Here is a 19,378-nt window from a genome sequence, read left to right as displayed (position 1 = left end):
TGAAATGCATTTGCTTGGTGTTACTTCAAAATGAACTAGGATACATATCTAAAAAAAAAAGGTTTTCTGGTCTAAAATTACTACTACTAAAACTGTTAGTGTATTGCTACAACGAATCTACACACACCATAGTTATATTCAGTATAGTAACACAGTGAAATGCTGACAACAAACAAAGGGGTAAATACACTGAGCAAAGACACATGGCGCTAATGATGAGGCTACTGCTGTACAAAATACAAGGCATGAACAGTAGTATGTTTCAATCGTCAGTTGTTCTCTATTATTAGTCTCACTTAAAAGAACAATAATAAGTGTTGTAAATAGATATAAATAGTGCTCTGAGTACAAACACTCTCTCTCTCAAACAGAATCTGTGGAGCAAACATGTGAGTAATCTGTTGTGTCTGTTATGCAGCCATGGAAAACACAGAACTGCACAAAATCTGCAAATTTAACATGTTGGTCCCTTATGAAAAAGCTATTTTCTCTGTGGCGCCATCTTGTGGCAGATTAGCGAACACCTTTCTTAGGGATCTGTCGGGTGCAACAGGTTAAAGTTAAGAACTTTATTTTTTTCAAGTCTTTTTTTAAGTTCCTACAAAGTTACATTAAGTTTTGGAGTCAGACTTCTTTCACAGGCAATGATATTCTGCTGGTCCATGATCTTTTCCACCATCCACCACAATCAAACCTTCCAAAGGGTCAGTGTGGGTCCATGAGCAACATCTAAGCCAGCCGGTCAAATAACTATCTATTATCACCAGCACAGGAACTACTTGAATTAGTCTGTTAGCCTTACTGGTTGCAACAAAAGCTTGGTCCCACTTCAGTCCTTTCAAGATAAGCTCAGGTAGCACAGCTTTATAGTGGCTTTCCACTTCACCGCAATGTGTGGACTGCACAGTGAGTTATGGTGTGAGCAGCCCTTCCTTTTTTGATGCACTTCTGATATTGATTTTCCTCTCCACTCATAAGACACGGAGAACTCCCTCTCGACACAAGGAGAATTTCCTGGTCAGCACCCATTCCTTTCGGAAACGAAGCTAAAACCTCTTGCTGCTCCCGGCTTTTTTTTTTTTTTTTTTTTAAATATATATATTTAGCAGAATGTTTCACCACTATTATTAATAGAATTATTTTCAAATAAACAAACATATGACATTGTTATTGTGCCAAATCATATTACGACATACTATTTTTGTTTACTATGTGTATCGGCCAGAGGCAGGAGTATAATATTACAATGTGAATATGTAATATCTGAATAAGCTGAATAAGACAAGCTCAAACAACTTAACTATATAAATAACTCAATACTTAACTTGATTGGCTGAATTAATTTCTATACACTCAGCAAAAGCATGTTTAAGATCAAACATAGCAACTAAATCATTGCTGCAGTGCTTACAGCGGTCTCAAATTTAGCTTGTAAAACCATCCAGCTGTAAACTGGATGAAGAATTGGGTTAATAAAATAGACGGAAAACTATAAAAAAAAGGTGTTCTTTTATTTATATTATATTTTGGAAACCATGACAAGGTGTCTTCAGGAATCCTCAAGTAAATACTGTTATGCTTCTGAAGGCACTTCGAAGATAATTTAAGGCCAAATACTGATACATGGCTGTGCTATACCACAGGTACACTACCCCAGTCCTGGAAAGCCAGTCTCTAGCAAAGTTTGTTAGTTGCCCTACTCAAATACACACACTTTGCCTGCCCCCCCACCCCCCACCTCTGCCAATAGTATGACCAATACATAGCAATAGCACAAGTTTAAGTAGATTGCTGTGCTTATAGCCCATTCTGAGGGTCATATAGCTCTCGGTGTTCCACCTAGTGGAATAGCGTCTCCTTGTCATTGTTTGTCTAGCTTAACCATGTTCTGCTGAAAGTTATCTATCTACCTTCAACACGGTGTTTCTGTTGAGTTGGAACATCGGTGTGATGCATTGCTCACCAAAGTGGCACTATAGAGATGGGCTTGGGCTTATCATTGCTTACTGTTGGGACACAATTTTTGTTTCTTTTAAGGGATGCCATATATAATGTCTATAATGTCTGAATGCAAAAATAGGATAGGACAGCAAAGCCACTTCTCCTTTTGAGTGACATACCCCCATACAAAGCATCCACAGTGCTTGCAACCAATCCTTCTAGGTTGCATCTCCAGCAGCTGCTCCATCAACAACAGAGCTATTTAACACAGCAGTGGTAACGTGGAATGTACCAACACTAATAATAATAATAATAATAAGTGTACATTCACAGTGAGAAGCAGAATGCTTTTGTATATCTGCCTCCCTGGGGGCTGGGGAACCCTCACGTGGAGAACAAATGCAACAGACAAGACCGGAAAATGACAAAGACCTTCATTTCCCTCTCAATTGAAGCCACTGACTATAATCTTATGAAAATTCTCTGCCAGTTTCCTTCCTGATTTATCCCCCTCCACTTTTCCAAATGATTATACTGATCCTAGTCTGTTTCTACGCATCTCTTTATGTTGTGGAAATCTCTCATCACGTCTCTAAGACTTGAGAATGACATAATTAGCGTCCGTTGCTTCCCTTGCCTCTGCTCTTCTCCTTCCCAGACGAGAAGGCTAATTGATAGAGAAGGCCCCCAATGACTTAAAGCTGACAGACCTTAGCGTCCGCTTACGAATTCATGAAAAGCGACAAGGTTCCCTTTTTTTCAAGGCAGATGAGCAAATCATTTGGAGATTAGCGTGTGCTTTTACAACACATGAAAAGAAAGAGGGGGGGCTGGTAGCAGTTATTTTCTCTTAGAGTAGAAATAGAGGGGCTAAAAGAAAAAAGACAGAAAGAGAAGCAGCTTTGCTATAACAAATGCATTAGCATTATATCACAAAGGGTGTCATTGCTGTCCAACTCTTAATCCCTCATGGAGAGAAATAGCTGGAATTTCACATTCGCTGGCAGGACCGGTTAGGCTAAGCCATCAGTTGTGGCACTTGTCATATTTCAATCAAAGCTTAAGCCAAGGCGGCGGCGATTCCTTCACTCCAGCCACCCTCCCAAGCAGAATTAATGAATTAGCTATTGATTAAATTCCACTCTAGCAAATCTAGCGTGGCAAATAAATGAACTGTTTGGGGCATGTGTAGGCCATGGCCAGTCATGTCAGGCCAATCGATCAGTCGTTAGTATTCTATCGGGAAGAGAAAGTACAGCAGAGCGGTGATATGACATGGCCGGGTGAGGAATTTGCACTGAGGATTATGGCACATGACAGCACACAGCAGCTGCGTGCCTTGACCAAGCTGCAATCTACACTACATAACCTGCTCACCGGCTTTCACTCAGTGACAGAATGCTTCCTGTTGTATAGCAGTAAATAATCTTGCTGCACTGGGGACCCAGGTCACAGAAAGAAAAAAAAAAAAACCTATATGATGTTGTGGTGTAATTGGCCATGTCTACTGTGTACAGTTTTTCCTCAGTAAAGTCATGTTAGGTGTTTGAAGGTTGCTTCTTCAGTTGTTACCACTGAAGCACTGCGGCTAGTGTAGCTAGCAATACAATAAAATAGTCGGAACATTTGAATTCTTGTTAATACAGTTGCTTATACCACAGTTAGTTCTGTCTGGACAATGTAATTGGCTGTGAGTGCCAATATCTTCAGATAATGGCACTCTGTATGCATCAGTCCCCCTTATTCTCCTGTAACTGCACTGTTAAAAAAGTAACAGTCGAGTTTAAAATGGTGGTTAACAAGCCTGCCGACTACAGGCAATAAGCAGAATGCGACAGCCTAGACTAACAGCATGGTGTTTCCGCTACAATATATAATATATATAATATTTTATATATAATAATATATATAATAATTTTATTTACATTCATTGTATCTTAAAAATTACTGTTGCTACTGCTTCAGAAGTGTATTAAATGTCATGAAATTGTGCAGAGGGGCTTTTAATTGAAAATGGATGTTGGATCCGTTTATTGGAAATCGATTGAAGAAGTGAAATAAAGTCAGGGATCAAAAAGAAGAGCTAATGTTAAGTTAGTATGTTTTACAGCTGAAAACGCAAAATACATTAGCAATGTAATGTAAAGCCTATCGTACACTAGACGCGCTGTGCCACGTCCAAAAATCAAACCCATTATTTATAAAGCAGGCATACACGTGCACAGACACTGCACGTTGATGCACGCTCAGGCTTCATGACGTTGCACACGTTTCCTACTATTCCTCTTGACCTTTTGACCTTACTACATTACGTTAAAGCCATATCAAAATTACAGTTAGCCACAGTAGATTGCGTGTGACTTGAAATGTACACACAGAAAGGCAGCCAGTTATTTGGTAAACAAACAAATGCTAAGGTAAGGTTACCTCAGCTAGTGTTACTATCCTAGCCCTGAACAGCTCGCATCCTTTAGCTCTAAAACAGCCAAGCTCACAGTGGGTGAAAGATTCCATATGTGTAAATGGATCTAAATAAAAAGTTTACAAAGTTTGTGTTGGACTTTAGTTTTGCTCTATTTCATCTCATATTTCCTCATTTTAGTTCCTTATATATTTATTTCCAGGTCCGGAGGTGGGGGCTTGGGTATGCCGCTGCTGGAAATAATCCTAAAGGAACCACTGCCAGAGGTGGCAAGTAACAACTGTATTTAAGGAGATTTTTAAAGTATCTGTACTTTTACCAGAGTGTTTTTGTCACTTAATACATTTTACATTCACACTCTACATTTTGCTTTTAGTAAATATGTGAACATTTACATTTAAGGCATTTAGCAGACGCTCTTATCCAGAGCGACTTACAAAAGTGCTTCACTATTTACTCAAGAATAACCTCAGCTAGTTTGAATAAACTAAAAATCAAAAATACCTCTAAGCTTAGATACTACTAAACCCAAGTCAATATGAAGAACATAATACCTTAAATGCATGTTGAATATAACAATATACATTATTACTGGCACATGTCTAATTTGGGTCTAATTTTGGTGTGTAAAAATGTATGTGAATTCAAACTTTTCAAACTACTAAAGTACTAAAGAGATACCGTTTTTTAACCTTTGAACCGTAAGTTTATTATTCTTTTATTAATCCTGTTATTGATGCAAAAACTACTAGGAATAATCTGGTCAGAGTTCAGCACATAATGTGGAGTCCCACAGGGTTCTAATGTAGGATCAATGAACGTTTATAGTTAATTATGAAAGTTATGCAGTTATGAGGGTGAAAAACTGAGGTGTAGGCCTACATAAAGGGTTTAATGAGTTTGAGGAGCAAAAGTGGAAGACATCAACAGTTTGTAACTTACCTGGAACTTAGCACCTGGATGTGAGGTGCTGCTATGTCAGCTGGCGTGTCCTCCACTGTGGTCACCTTGGTGCTGTTACTCTTCACACAGGCATACACAGTACACACCTCCACCTAACAACCCACGTCCAGAAAAAACAGTTTGAGACAGTGCTTTTTCATGTCCATCATCAGGCCATGTTCTACTCTTTTGCAGAATACAAGCTGTTCTAGTCAAATACTGTATCAAATGACTTGCATCGGTGTTTCAACCTCTTTTGACACACAACCTTGGTACACTACTTAGTCAGCAAGGGACATGTAAGACAGTACAGCCGAATGAACCCGCTGCGTAACGTTAGCCTGTGAGAGAGTGGTACGGACCTGAATGTCATACACGGTGAAAGGCAGGAGGCCCCCAAGCTCCAGCGATCCGGATGTGTTGTCGGTGGAGGCATACAGCTGCTCGTCTAGATAGATGGAGTACTGCGTCACGGCTCCATTAGGAACCAGGGGGGCTGCCCACAACACCCGTACTGATGTGCTGTTGAGAGTCACTACTTCTGGAGGGAAAACCCCTTCAGGCTCTGTGGTAAAGAGACAAAGCGAATGAAACATAAGGACGAATAGTACAATCAGAACTAGTTATGCGTGGATATGGTACCGATAGTAGTACTGATACTAGTAAAAAGCAATATTATACAGGCCCGGCTCCAGACTTTATCACAACCTAGACAAGATTTTACTTTGGTGGGCAATCCCAGGTGAATCTGGCCTCCCCAGACAGCTCAGACTAATCAGAAACATCTATAGAAGTTCATTACAGGGCTAGTCTGTCCTGATAAAACATTTTTATTGGTCAATTTTAGATCAATCCTGGTTTGTTTTGATCTGGCACTTACAAAGACATCACATGCTTTGATCTATGTAGGCCCACCAGACCTATTTATACATTTTGAGATAGGGGGTCCATATTGAATCAATAACACTGACTGGAAAATAATAAAAGGAAATATAAATATATCTGGATATAACAACTATTGTATTCATAGAAAATTAAAACACTTTTTATGTCGATGCAAAGCCCCCTAACAATGTGGAGGTCCTGGTTACTGCCTATACCACCTATACCACCAGCTGGTCTTTTTGAGCTGAGCCCTGGGATTGTAAATGCAGCAAAATCCAGATGTCCTGCACAGCAGCTTAGCATTGCTAAATGTATCTCTAAGCAGATAAATGTGAAATTACTGGCACCATGCCTAATGTCACTGAGCTGTAGAGCAGTGGAACTGTGTTCTCTGGAATGATGGTGCTCCATCCAATACTTTTGGGATAAGTTGATGAGTTAAGGGTTTATGTGGAATGATGATCATCCAACATCTCGACTTTACTAACGCTCTTGTTGCTGAATGCAGTCAAATTCTCACAGCAATAAACCAACGTCTAGTGGAAAGTTTTCACACGAGACAGTTACTCCAACAAAAGCAGGATAAACTCTTTTTTTAATACCCTTGATTTTGGAATAAATAATATATCAGCAGAGTCTCAATACTTTTGTCCATTTAGTGTAATTTAATCAAATATTTCACACAGTTTAGCCTTTGCTTTGGTTCCTCAGTCTATCTCTGGCTCCTCACCCACATTTATACGTAAGCAGATGCCATGCCTCAAAAACACTACTTCCCTAAATGAGGTTACGGTCTCTGTATTGTGTAACACAGCAGTCCTGCGGCTCTGGCTCTGCGCTGGCTGGATGTTCTGTGAAGGCACACAAGCAGGCAGTACAAGGCCAAGCCCAGCAGCCGAGAGCAAGCATCTCCCCCAGGCTCACTTCTGAGCCTCGCTGCTGAATCTTCATGTTTTTCTCCTTTTCTTTCCGGGCCAATATTATGTCAATGTGATACAACTGCTGCCTGTAATGTGAGCGAGTGAGCGAGCCAAAGCTAGAAAAATACCACTTAGCTTTTTTTTTCTTTTTCTTTTCTCGCCTGTGGAAAAAGAAAGCAAGGAAAAGAAGCTGAGGTGCTTTTTTTATGTCACAGACTGAGCGCATATTATGGCTGAAATGCACAGTGCTCCAATTGGAGGCAATATCAGTCAATTAGAGGTGCAAACCAAGTGAGTTTCAAATGAGTGGAATTCAAGTGAAAGGACATTAGTCTAGCCTGCTGTTCTACTACATGGGAGCACTTTCAAATTAAGAGTTAAGAGTTTTACTTGTTCCAAATTGGGATCAAGGTCTGGTGATTTTGCTGGTCAGGTAATGTGTATTGTCGCTGTCACACAAGAACCTTGTATCTCCAAATTGACAACTTTACAGAAGGAGGAAAGACCTTCATTAGCTTTCATAGGAAGTCTATGTAAGTCATTTTGTAGCATTTCTATCGGTTCTGAGAACAACCCACCACCCAAATAATAGCTGTTCTGTGGTGGTCCTGTGGGTTCTGACCATTGAGGAACAGGGTTAAAGGAGGCTAACAAAATATGTATGCAGAGAGACAGATGAACCAGAGTGTGTAATTGTAGTGAAACATATAGAAACATCGCAGAATCATGTTGTAGGGATGTTTTATTTTTTATTTTTTAACAACCTTTTCCAGTCTGCTAGAAAACACTAAAACATGGAAGAACCTTTATCTCTCAGCAGCTCAATTATCTAAAGCACAAACCCAAACAACACAAGAGAGATTGCAATAGTAAAGTCAAAGTCCAGATATCCCAAAAAATCGAGACTCTGGACACTTTTTGAACATTCAGTCATTCCAACAAACCTAAACAATCTACTACAATGAGAGACCAGGTAAAAACCACTGCCAAGCAGTGAGCAAAGCAGGTGGAAATGAACCTCAACTGACTCTAAAGCCCTTAGTGCTGCAAAAGTTGGTTCAAAGTGAATTTTGGCCTTGAATATTTACTTCAAGAGCTTTTTGGTTTGCTGGCTAGAATTATCTGTATGTGTTATTTGTAATCCAGACAAATCTCATGTATTTTAGGGCAGCTGTCAGGCCCTCTTCATCGCGCCCTACCCCGGGGCGATCCCGAGCCGCCGCCCACAGGCCCAAAGACGGACTTCTTTCTCAGTTCCGGTTCATTTGTGATTCATGTTGATTGTTGATTCATGTTCAATCCGGTTCACTCAGTGTTCATTACCATGTTCATGTGTTTCACCTGGGACTGGGAGTACTAAAGGAGCATTACCCACTTTGTTCACTGCCGTGAATTGACTTCATTGGAATCCCTGGGACGTGCAGAGATTCCGCATGCGTTACCGGCATGTTCAGGTCAACTCTAGTTTATGGTTCATGCTCAAGCAAGGCTCTAGAGGCAAGCGAGGTACGTTCGCTTTTGTTTGTGGTAGTTTATGGTAGTTTAAGAAGATCCCCTGCTGCTACCTCAAAGTTTTCCATAGGATTTAAACTCTGCTAATTTCTCTTATTCTCTAATTTCTCTTATGTTCTCTTATTAAATGATCAAAATAAACCCATTATAAGCTTTCCTTATCCTATTCCCTAGTACATTAAAATAGTACATGCTACAGCAAACACTTGTAATAGATTTAACTGCATAAACAGTATACAGTATTTTCCCACTATTTAGTTGGGTATTTGGAAGCTGCATCTAAGTGGTGTGAGCCATGAGATGGTGATTGTGTGTTACAGCAGTTTCGCTCAGTGCTGGGGAAGAAAACTGGCAGAAGCAAAGAATGCTGGCTGCATCCCTCTCTTTCTCTCTCTCCATGCAGCATGTGTGTGTGTGTGTGTGTGTGTGTGTGTGTGTGTGTGTGTGTATGTTTGTGAGCGTGTGTTGGATGTGGGGAGGGGATCCCAGCAGACAGTTTGTGGGCAAATTGAATCAGTCCTGACGGAGCGCAGTGGGATTGGAGCACTGCACCAGGGGGCAGGGGGGGTTAACTGGGCCAGTCTGGGGGATTCTCTCTCTGCTGCATACACTGGAGCTGCACACCATCTTACAAACCACCATTTCTCTTTCTTTCCCACTCTATTATTTTATTTTAGCTACAAACTACTATTTTCGATGAACAAAAAATATAGCTTCAAGAGAAAAAAGTTAAAAAAAAAACAAAAAAAAAAAAACTAGCTTTATTTTGCTACATGAACACAGAACTTGATTAGAAAAATGTTTTGCAATTTCATAATTTTGCAAGTCCAACCCAAACTGTCTTGGTTTTGTCTTGGTACTCAAACCAATTTGTAATTATAATTAAAACGATTTGCTGTCTATGTAAACACACAAATCTGAATCACACGTTCTGTTCTGTGGACTCAGATTTGAAAAAAATGTATTAAACATTTATAGACAGAAATTTCAGTAACTTAGGGGTTTTTAAGGGATCTTTAAGGGATTACATGGACTTCCAATGAAGGAGGAAACCCTAGTAATGCCACAGTCATCCACAACTGGCCAGCTCAAGAGAAAAGAAAATGCCTGGTGGCACTGTGTGATAAGTTCTAGTTAGGAGGAAAACTGTGAAAACTGAAATAAATATACTGCATTTTGTTTATAAAACTGAGATGCAGTGGTAAGAAATGTTGGGTAAAACTTAGTAAACTTGTTCTGACTCAAACGTAAGAAAGTGAGATGATGTTACATTTCTGTACTGTGAGGAAATAAATAATAAGCTCTTATTGATCTGAATTCTGTTCTAAATGTGTGAGCACGCCCAAGAAGAATCCAACAATAAGGGTAGACTTGTGCTTATTTGATATTAAGGCCATAAGACATATGAACAAATTTGACATGTCTATTGGTTTAACTATGAGCAATATACTTCGGTATTAATGAACCAAAGGGAACACCATATTTTCTAAATGTTCTAAAAATTCTCTAGTTTTTCTCTTAAAGAAAAGGGCACTGTACATTTCAAATCACATTTTAATCCACATACTCTCGTTTATGCAATATCATGTATATTGTAGATTAAAATAGTGTAAAATAGACACTAAATTCAATATTTGTTTAGTATTGTTTAGACCAAATATATATCTTATAGACAATATATTATAGTGTCTAATGTTTTTAATGTGCTTTTTATTATGTCAATAGGATTAGGTGAGAGGAAAGTTGCCATAATAAATTATACAGACACTATATACTGTAATTATCTGTTTACATACATTTTTTAATGTATTTCAAATTACTAGGCATCCAGTGTATTTATTACAATATATTCATTTACTATATTCTATATTTTTATATTAATGAAAATAATGACTCCAAACCTGTAGCTAAACAGAGAAAATGAGGTATTGATATGATGAAATGGTTCATTTTATGTATCATTCTCCTCCTACAGTGGCCTCTACAAGGTAGTCATAGTCAGTTGTATTCTCAAGTGTACCTGTTTTTTCTGTGATTGTTTCCATGATGAAGAGCCTGTTTTCTTTAGCTTTTAAGTTAAGAATATACTGTACGCAAGTAAGATCTGACAGTCCTCTATGATCTCTTCACAACCACACATCACTAAAAATCATTTCCTACTATGACATTACACATGTTTCACTGCTAAAGAGGCAAGGTTTTCTGAGGCGAGTGAACTTTGTAAAAGAACTTTGTAAAAGACAAAAAAAGACTAGTGATGGGAGAGAGATCAAATATCCAAGCGGCAGCTTTGAACACGTCACAGGTTGACATGAGGATAAAACCAACACTGTCTGGAGGTCCTGTCATCCAATCTCTCCCACACTCAAACAAAAGGACATTACTGTGATTCCTCCAACTCTAAAAGCCATTTGGAACTACTTAGCCAGTGAACAGCTACACTCTTCAAAACAAAAAAAAGTCCTACAAATGCCACAGAAAAATCACTTCTGGTTCCATAACTAACCATGTTTGTAAAAGAGATCTCCTATGGCTACTACTATGGCATTGCTCCAAGAGTATATCTGTTCACTGGCCGCTCTAAAAGGCCTTCAGAGTTGGAGGAAGCTTCTCTGAACGGATGATAAATATACTATAATCTTTTCTGTTGCCATTCCTTAAAGGTTCATGGGTGTTTGAGTGGTCTGGAAATGCAGGAAATGCTTCAATGGGAGCTGTTTAGAGAGTGCATATTAATTACTGTGATTGTAAATGTCTTATGGGAGTGTACAATGTAATGGGAAGGTAACTGCAAAATAATAAGTGTATATTATGCTAACAGATTCATTTGCCAGTCTAAGGTACATCTCAATGACAGTAAGTAATTGTGAAGACTGGATAAAGCACCATGTCTTCAATATGAGGAGAAGGCAAAATGCTTGTGACTTGCTAGATACAGCACAACAATGAGAAAATCCTTCCTTCATGAACGATATGGATATTCTGTGGGTTTATCTCCAGTGGCCGAAATGCCTAATTAGTGACTGACTTTATATGGTAACATGAGGATTTAGTACTGAGAATTTAGTAGGTTTGATACCTGTATGCCAGTCATTAAAGAAACGGCTAAGCTTACTTTCTTCTTTTGCAGGCTTCATTTACAGCCGTAAGTCTGCATTCAGATGGTGGAGCATATCCCCAAAACATACCAAACAGGAGGGGTCCTGGGAGGGATTCTGATTCCTGAAGATCTCGCAGAGATGAATAGATTTACACTGGTGCAATATTTGGTTAAAATGCGTCTCAGACGACCTCCTAAAGTGAATTGAGCAATCGGAGTGAAATCAGTTTTAAACGCATCTTGGGTCTTTTTACACCTGCGTTTTATGCGACTCAGCTCTATGCAAGAAACGACCAAGTGAACACAGGGTCTGAGGCATCTATGAATTACACATGCAGATTAGGGTTATTAGAATATCAATAAAGATCTGGGTCATCACTGTGATTATAAACCCTGCTTATCAGACAGAAGGGCGACAGACCTGTAAAGGAGCTAATATAAGCACTCGCTCCCACTGGCTCTCTCTTCATATCATTTCCGCCCCAGTACCATCAACGCAAGACTACACAGACCATCCTGTCCCACTTCTTAATTAGGACTCTCTTAACATATACATTACCCGCTGCCTTAATATGATCTGTAGGTTCAATTGCAGTTGTTAAAGCAGGCTGCCCTTTAAGCTGTAAAATAATGAAATTACCCGCAAAAACGCTTAGCTAAACGGCCCGTAACTTTTATTTGGGAGGTAATGATTTTCTAATGCTTTTAATGCGCTTTTTATTATGTGGATAGGATTAGGTGAGGGAAAAGTTGCCATATACTGCAGGGAAAAGCCAGTTTGGATTTCTTATATATTTATTTTTAGCTGGAACCTAATGCAAATGTCACTCTCCGCCACTCAGACGGGATTAAAGGGTGGAGAAGACTTTCAATCGAACTCAAAGTGGGGGTTACCTGCGCTGTATGCGTAAGAGTGCGCTTATGTGAACACAGGCAGGTGGGGGAGGGGGGTGAGGAAGGGAAAAAGGCAGAGAAGGAGAGAGAGACAGAAAGACAGAGAGAGAGAGAGAGAGATTAATCTGATGCCTACGCTATCGGTGAATCAGTACTTTTGCTGCGAGGGAGAGGGACAACTTAATGACTATTGATCTCAGAGCAGAGGTCAGGATATCAAAAAATTTCGGGAAAAAACGCAAATTTTCTTCGTCCGTCTCTGGAGTACGAAAAGCAAATATTTAATCAATCCGGCCCTCTGCCTCAGCCGCCTTTATCTCCGTGAACAGGGCCGAGCCAAGTGATGTGAGGACGGCAGACTGATGGAAATCACAGGAAAACGTTTAAAGTACTGACAGCAGGACTATAATTAACCAATACAATCTGCAGTCCAACTGCCTTCAAGTTGTGTCGCAGAGGAAGCAGATAAACTTACTGTCACTTTAATACTCTGTCTGGGGTGGAACTCTTCTGACTGAAGCTTGCCTTAACACCAACACTTTTTGAGATGTGATAGCTCTGATGTATTTGCAAAATAACCCCTTCATGACTGGCTTTTACTATAATATTGCATATAGTCAATGTCATGCAAAAACTTGGCATCTCCAAAATGACAACTTTACAGCACAAGGTCAAAAACAGCCTAACTTTTAATGCAAGTCAATGTAGAATGATTTTATTTCAAGTCATTCTGGAGCAATTCTATCAGTCCATTCATCATAACATTCTGACACAATGACAGGAACAACCGACAGATTTAAAACATGGCAAAAAGTCTGATTAAGTCTGACACTGTTCGAATGTTTGTTAAGTTTATAAGGCAGGCAAACAAAAACACTTCAGCCAGACTAAAACTGTAGGTAGTAGGCGGGAAAAAACAAGTGATTAACTTTTAACTCACCACCGTCTGCAGTGGTGCACGCCACCTCTAGGCTGGTGATGTTGTGAGCTCCATTAGACACGGTCAGAGAGAGTGTGTACTCAGTGCTGGGCTGCAGGTCAGAGATCACTATGGAGGTCACTGAAGGGTCAAGGCTGAGCGTCTGGCTTTCCTGGGTGGAATTGACTGTGAGAAAATAGAGCTCCGCTTTCCCCTGGAGGTCCTGCAGAGCTGAGGTTGGAGGAGTAAGGGAAAGAGAAAGAGACAGAGACAGAGAGAGAGGCCTAAGGAGAAATTCTACTAAGAGCTTAACCTTAGTGTCAGGCAACATGAACACTGTGTAAACCTTTAAGTAACCTATTTAGGCTCCGCTCACTCATATATAACTATTAAGAGATTGAGAAAGCTTTGTGAAGACTATGTTGATCTAACTAACTGAAGCTAGACATGTTATTTTGACAATGAAAACAAACAAACAAACAAACTCTCTTAAAGCCCTGGTCACACTGGGTCCATCAATTTTCACATGCGAAATTCCATTCATTTTAATTCGATTCACACACTCGACCTCCACACAAATAAATTTCATCTTTTGTGTCACATGCAAATTTGCGTCCAAGAACATTGCTGCTTTGCTGCTGTGTGACCAGTGACGTGTTTGCACTGTCTCTGCTCTGTTTGAGTCAATATGGAAGAAGCGCTGCTTGTTGCAGTTTCAAACTGGCCCCATTCGCAGCCATGTACATTCCACGAGGCAAAGCCAAAAGCGAAAACCCAATGTGACCAGGGCTTAACGCTGATAACTCATAAGACTTCCTATGAACAAACTGGCAGAATACATAAAAAAAAGTACATTAAACATGATCAAATGTGAAGAGCCAACTGTTTCTAGGGGTCTTACTGGGTGTGGTCCAGTTAAACAGAATGGCGGTGTGGTTGAGGACGAGGGCAGACACATTGGCAGGGGCGATGGGTGGTCCAGCTAGAGTGACCGCTGTGGCCACCTCCCCTGAAGCATAGCCCACATCATTGTGCACCAACAGCTTGTATTCGTACCATGTGTATCTGCAAAAGACTCAGTAGTCAAGTACGCAATCTGCAAGGACAATGAAGACATGAAGCAAGTATATGTATTTCTTCAAAAAGAGGAACAATGCAAGTAGAAATAATATGTAGCTTTTCTTCAGACATCTTTCATAGAAGAAAAATTATTTCCCAGACCAAGATCCATGTCTGACTCCCGCCATTCCGCCATTTTCACTTTCCAATTTAACCATTAGGAACAATAGTTTACAATGTGAAACGTGCAATGTGAAAGTACTGTACGCTTGCAGAGTTTAAAAGCAAGCATAACTTGAAAGCCTAGAAGGCTCTGAAGGTTCCTCACCATTCAGAGTCAGTACATTTCTCAATGCACCATTTCACACCAAACTACTCAAAATGACTTTATTTATATTGTTAAGACTGAGCCTGAACTATAAAGTACTTACAATGCCGATTCACCATCGGCACTGCAGGACTGTGCAGAATCAATGTTTGGGAAACTGGCCTTAAGCGTTAGAAGGAATATAGACAGTTTTCCTGGGAAGTCTAAGTCATAATGAGTACAGCAATGCTACAAAATCAAGGAATTAATTATAGCATGACACCAAATGAATGGGAGCCGAAGAGGATTACATACAATGATGTACTTTGCATAAAACTAATTGGCTCCAACTAGTTTTAATTCATTATTAGCAGCATAATCCTGCGGAAACACAGCAACAAACTTAAGCATTTAGTTCAAAACAACAGAAGCTAAAGTTAAAAGGGGTAAAGAGGAGGAGGATCCAAGTGTGCAGCAAAACACACAGACACACAGACACACACACATGAGCACATCAGCAAGAGGAGTGCCAGCAAAAGATTAGAGCAAAAAACGATTTAATTCTTTGGGATATTTGCTTAATGTATCTTTGAGCAGTATTAAAAAGATGGCATCGGTGCGCAAAACCAGTTTTGTACACACCGGCAACGTTTGCATTAAAGCTAATTTTGGTAATCTCACCTGCTAAGGCCTTTATCTTCGTGGAACAATTTGTCTCCTGCGTAAACATGGTACCAGCGATTGAAATCTTCGGGGGGACGGGAGGCCAGGGGCTGCTGGGTTTTCCGTCTCAGCAGCTCGTACCTGAGGGCAGCGGAAACGGCCCAATAAATCTCAGCCTGTGCACTCGCACAATCCTCCTGATGTTTTAGCCCAGGTTTGCTGCTTTTTTTTTTTCCCCCCTCACTCGCTCTCTCACTTTCTCACACTCTCTCTCTCAACAGTAATGGTAATTTCATCCATAATCACAAGAGCTAGGCTTAATGTGCTCTTCATAAGCCTAGTTCAACAAACAAGGCAGCGGCGGGAAAAAGAAGTCATGAATATTAATCGGCAGACATGAGCACAGAGCTTTATTTACCACCTAATCAGCTCAAAAACAGACTAACATAGCAAAAGACTGCTAGGTTGCGTTTCAGCCATGAAAGCGTTATCCTACGGATGATTTCTAAATCATATGGAAGTCATGCTGTCGGCACAGGTCCAAGGGATAACACAAAGTTTTGGGCAATGTTTGTACTGCTCTGATTGTTTGCAGTCACTCTTCACTATCTTTGAAAAGCAGTTTAAACGGCAGTCCATATAAAGTGATCTACACTCACCAAGCAATTTATTAGGAAGTTCTGTACACCTACACCTCATTCATGCAGTTATCCAATCGAACAAAACTGCGGCAGAAGTGAGATGCAAAGAAGGCCAGGCCAGCAGCGTCCGGGTTTTCACAACAGTCTCAAGAGTTTATTCAGAATGGTGCAATGAAGAAATAACACCTAGAAAGTGGCAGTTCTGCCGCCTTGGGCTGAGAGAGGTCAACAGAGAATGGCCAGAGTGGTTTGAGCTGACAGAAAGGCTTGTGTGTACAATTGCGGAGAGCAGAAAAGTATCTCAGAACACACACATCATGTCCAACCTTGAGGAGGATAGTCTATAATAACAGAAGACCATGTATGAAGTCCCCTCTGTCCGCCAAAAGCAGAAAGCTGAGGCTGCAGTGGGCACAGGCTCACCAGAACTGGACATTTGAAGACTTGAAAGGTGTAGCCTGGTCTGGTGAACCCTGATTTCTGATGCAAACCCTGATGATCTATTGCAAACATGGTTCTTCATAGAACCAGAAGTAGTTGTTCTATGGCGTCACTCAAAGAACCATCTGAAGCACCTTTACTTTCTAATAGTGTCTAATAGGGTAAGAATTTGACATCAACATCATAAAACCATGGACCCAACATGCCTGGTGTCAACAACCCAGCTGTGGAGGTGGGGGTTGATAGTGTGGGGAATGTTTTCCTGGCGCACTTTGGGTCATTCTAATTGTCACTTTCAGAATTTTTCTTTGTGGTCTTATCTGTCACAGGATGTGAATCCAAAAGACCACTCTTGGGATGTGACAGAATGGGATATTAACTGCATGAAGGTGCACCTGAAAAATCTGCAGGAACAGCAAAATGCAATCACCTCAACATGAACATGGATCTCAAAGGAATGTTCCCAACATGTTGTGGAAATAATTCCATGAAGAACTTCCTAATGCCTTCCTAATAAATTGCTCAGTGAATATAAGCGTGCTACTTGAAGGGTGACGGAAAACAGTGTTACCACTCCATAATCCATATAGCCAATGTATGGAGACATGAACCATGAACACATTTACATAAGATTAACTTAACTTAAATGTTGTTAGAGCTTATTTCAGCTTAGACTGACTTTTGAACAGGGCACATTTAACCAACCAGTACATGTATAATCTTTTAAGATGTATATATAAAAACAGCCTGTTGAATTCTGAGAGACACAGAGAGGTTAGAAAATGGCAAAATTGTAAAAACAAACAAACAAACAAACAAACAAACCATCAAAAACTCCAGCACACAAAAATATGAATACATTTATTATTAATAATCAGTTAATTACGATTAACTGATCATATTAATTGTTGTTTCAGGTCACCACTGATTTGACAAAATATAAATTTCTGCTTTGCCAATCGTATTACCTTATGTTGGGCCCATTCGGCCTGGACGGCGGCTGCCACGACACAGCCAGGAAAGACTCACTGATGGCGACCACCGAAAGTGAACCCACCCCCTGTGGAATTGTGGGTAATGTAGTGACAGATGTGGGCAGGCTCTCGGTGCAGCCTCCAACGTAGCCCCCACCGCCTGAACAGGCCAGGATGGTTATGCTGTAGTTCATGTATGGTACCAGGCTGGTGATGGTGCGGTTGAGGTTCAAGGGGTCTGTGTGAGGGATGCGGGGGTCCGGCATGCGAATCTCATAGCGCTCGATCTCTCCATTAGCTATTAATGGAGCTGACCAGGTCACCTATAGCAGAAAACACATATATATGTGCGTATAAATAAACGCGCCACACAGTTTGTATTATGATAACACTATAATCAGTACTGTAATTATGATGATGCCATAGTTTATAATTTTATCACAAGTACAAATAGGGATTGTTAAGAAGCTAAAAAATATTTAACATTATTTTAATGTATATCAGTCTGTTGATGTGTTAAATCATAACATGCAGTTTTACAAGGTTTTATGCAGAACCTAGGATGTCTAAATGGTTATTTGTCTGGTTAAATGGTTCTTTGGATTGTTAGAAAAACATATGTAGACAGATCTATATAAAATCCTTTGTATGAAAATAGTTCTATATAACAGCAAAAGATAAATACTGTTATGAAAAATATATATATATATATTTTTTTTTTCATAACAGTATTTTTCTTTTGCTGTTATATAGAATTGTATATTCATATTAAATTCCTGAAACTACTTTAAGGGTATGACAAGGCAGGATTAGATTGTTTAGCTAAAGCATAAGAGTCACATGAGCAGGGCCTGAAAGCAGCCCTCTATCTGAGCACATCAGCACAGGCTTTTAGATCAACGAGCTCCTGGAAATGATGGCACACGCGAATTGAGTGAAGACACCCTGACTTTGACCCGGGAACCGAATATTCCTTTCATTACATTTAAAACAGGGCTAAGCCTGCGGTGCGTTATAATGAAATCCTAATGGAATTGCATGGGAAACAAAGCATGTGGCATGCTTTCTCAAAGACAAGGAAGTACGTCAGCATTTTGGGGAAACAATAAATGTACTGAACATGCCTGATCATGAAAGAAAATGTGGAGGATGACGAGACGAGACTGGACTTACGCTGAAACCCAGATTTTTCGTATTTACAATGTGCTAATGCTCATGCACTTGTACATTATCTCTGGTTGATGAACCGTTTATTGGCTTTCTTACTCATTATGAACTAAGGTAAGCACTGGAGGTCTTGCATGCACATTATTACACACAGCAGCCCAGGCTGGGTGCGTGAAGGCTGGTATATGCTTTGTCTGAGTTACTTGTAGCCAAATATTGTTGAACTGCTGCTAATTCGCCTCGAACATACTTGGAGGAGAACACTTCCAATTCTGTTACATAAGCTTACAGACAGAGCAAAAAGAGGAAAAGGAAGGCCATCATACACACCCACAGAGTGCAAAGCCTCTTTTGGACTTCTAGCCACGGATGACTGTGGCATGTCCAGGAATTGAACTTGCACCCTAGTAAAGTTGTTTCATGAGTTTTAATGGGATTAAACAAGAGCAAACCATTTTTTTCCACCATCACCTGAAGTGGGAGATTCCTACCCCCAATTCCACCAAGTACCCACTGCCCGGCACATTTTAGTGTCTTCCCTGCTTTAACACAACTGATCAGCTAATCAGCTATCATACTAACCCCTTTTAG

General features: G+C 40.1%; 1 protein-coding gene across 1 annotated transcript in view; it reads right to left on the bottom strand.

Annotated features, from left to right (window-relative positions):
* ush2a (Usher syndrome 2A (autosomal recessive, mild)) overlaps positions 1 to 19,378 on the bottom strand; it is a 303,135-nt gene that overhangs the window by 100,468 nt on the left and 183,289 nt on the right. Inside the window, exons 41-46 of the mRNA XM_072689926.1 lie at positions 17,615 to 17,943; positions 15,583 to 15,705; positions 14,437 to 14,600; positions 13,557 to 13,766; positions 5,668 to 5,870; positions 5,306 to 5,418 (exon numbers count right to left, since the gene is read on the bottom strand). Of these exons, the coding sequence (XP_072546027.1) occupies positions 5,306 to 5,418; positions 5,668 to 5,870; positions 13,557 to 13,766; positions 14,437 to 14,600; positions 15,583 to 15,705; positions 17,615 to 17,943 (1,142 nt within the window). The remainder of the gene's footprint in view (positions 1 to 5,305; positions 5,419 to 5,667; positions 5,871 to 13,556; positions 13,767 to 14,436; positions 14,601 to 15,582; positions 15,706 to 17,614; positions 17,944 to 19,378) is intronic.

This window comes from Salminus brasiliensis, chromosome 10 (assembly GCF_030463535.1).
Source record: "Salminus brasiliensis chromosome 10, fSalBra1.hap2, whole genome shotgun sequence".
NCBI lineage: Eukaryota > Metazoa > Chordata > Actinopteri > Characiformes > Bryconidae > Salminus > Salminus brasiliensis.
The sequence above is the reverse complement of the archived record's forward strand: the minus strand, read 5'-3'. Positions and strand labels throughout refer to the sequence as shown.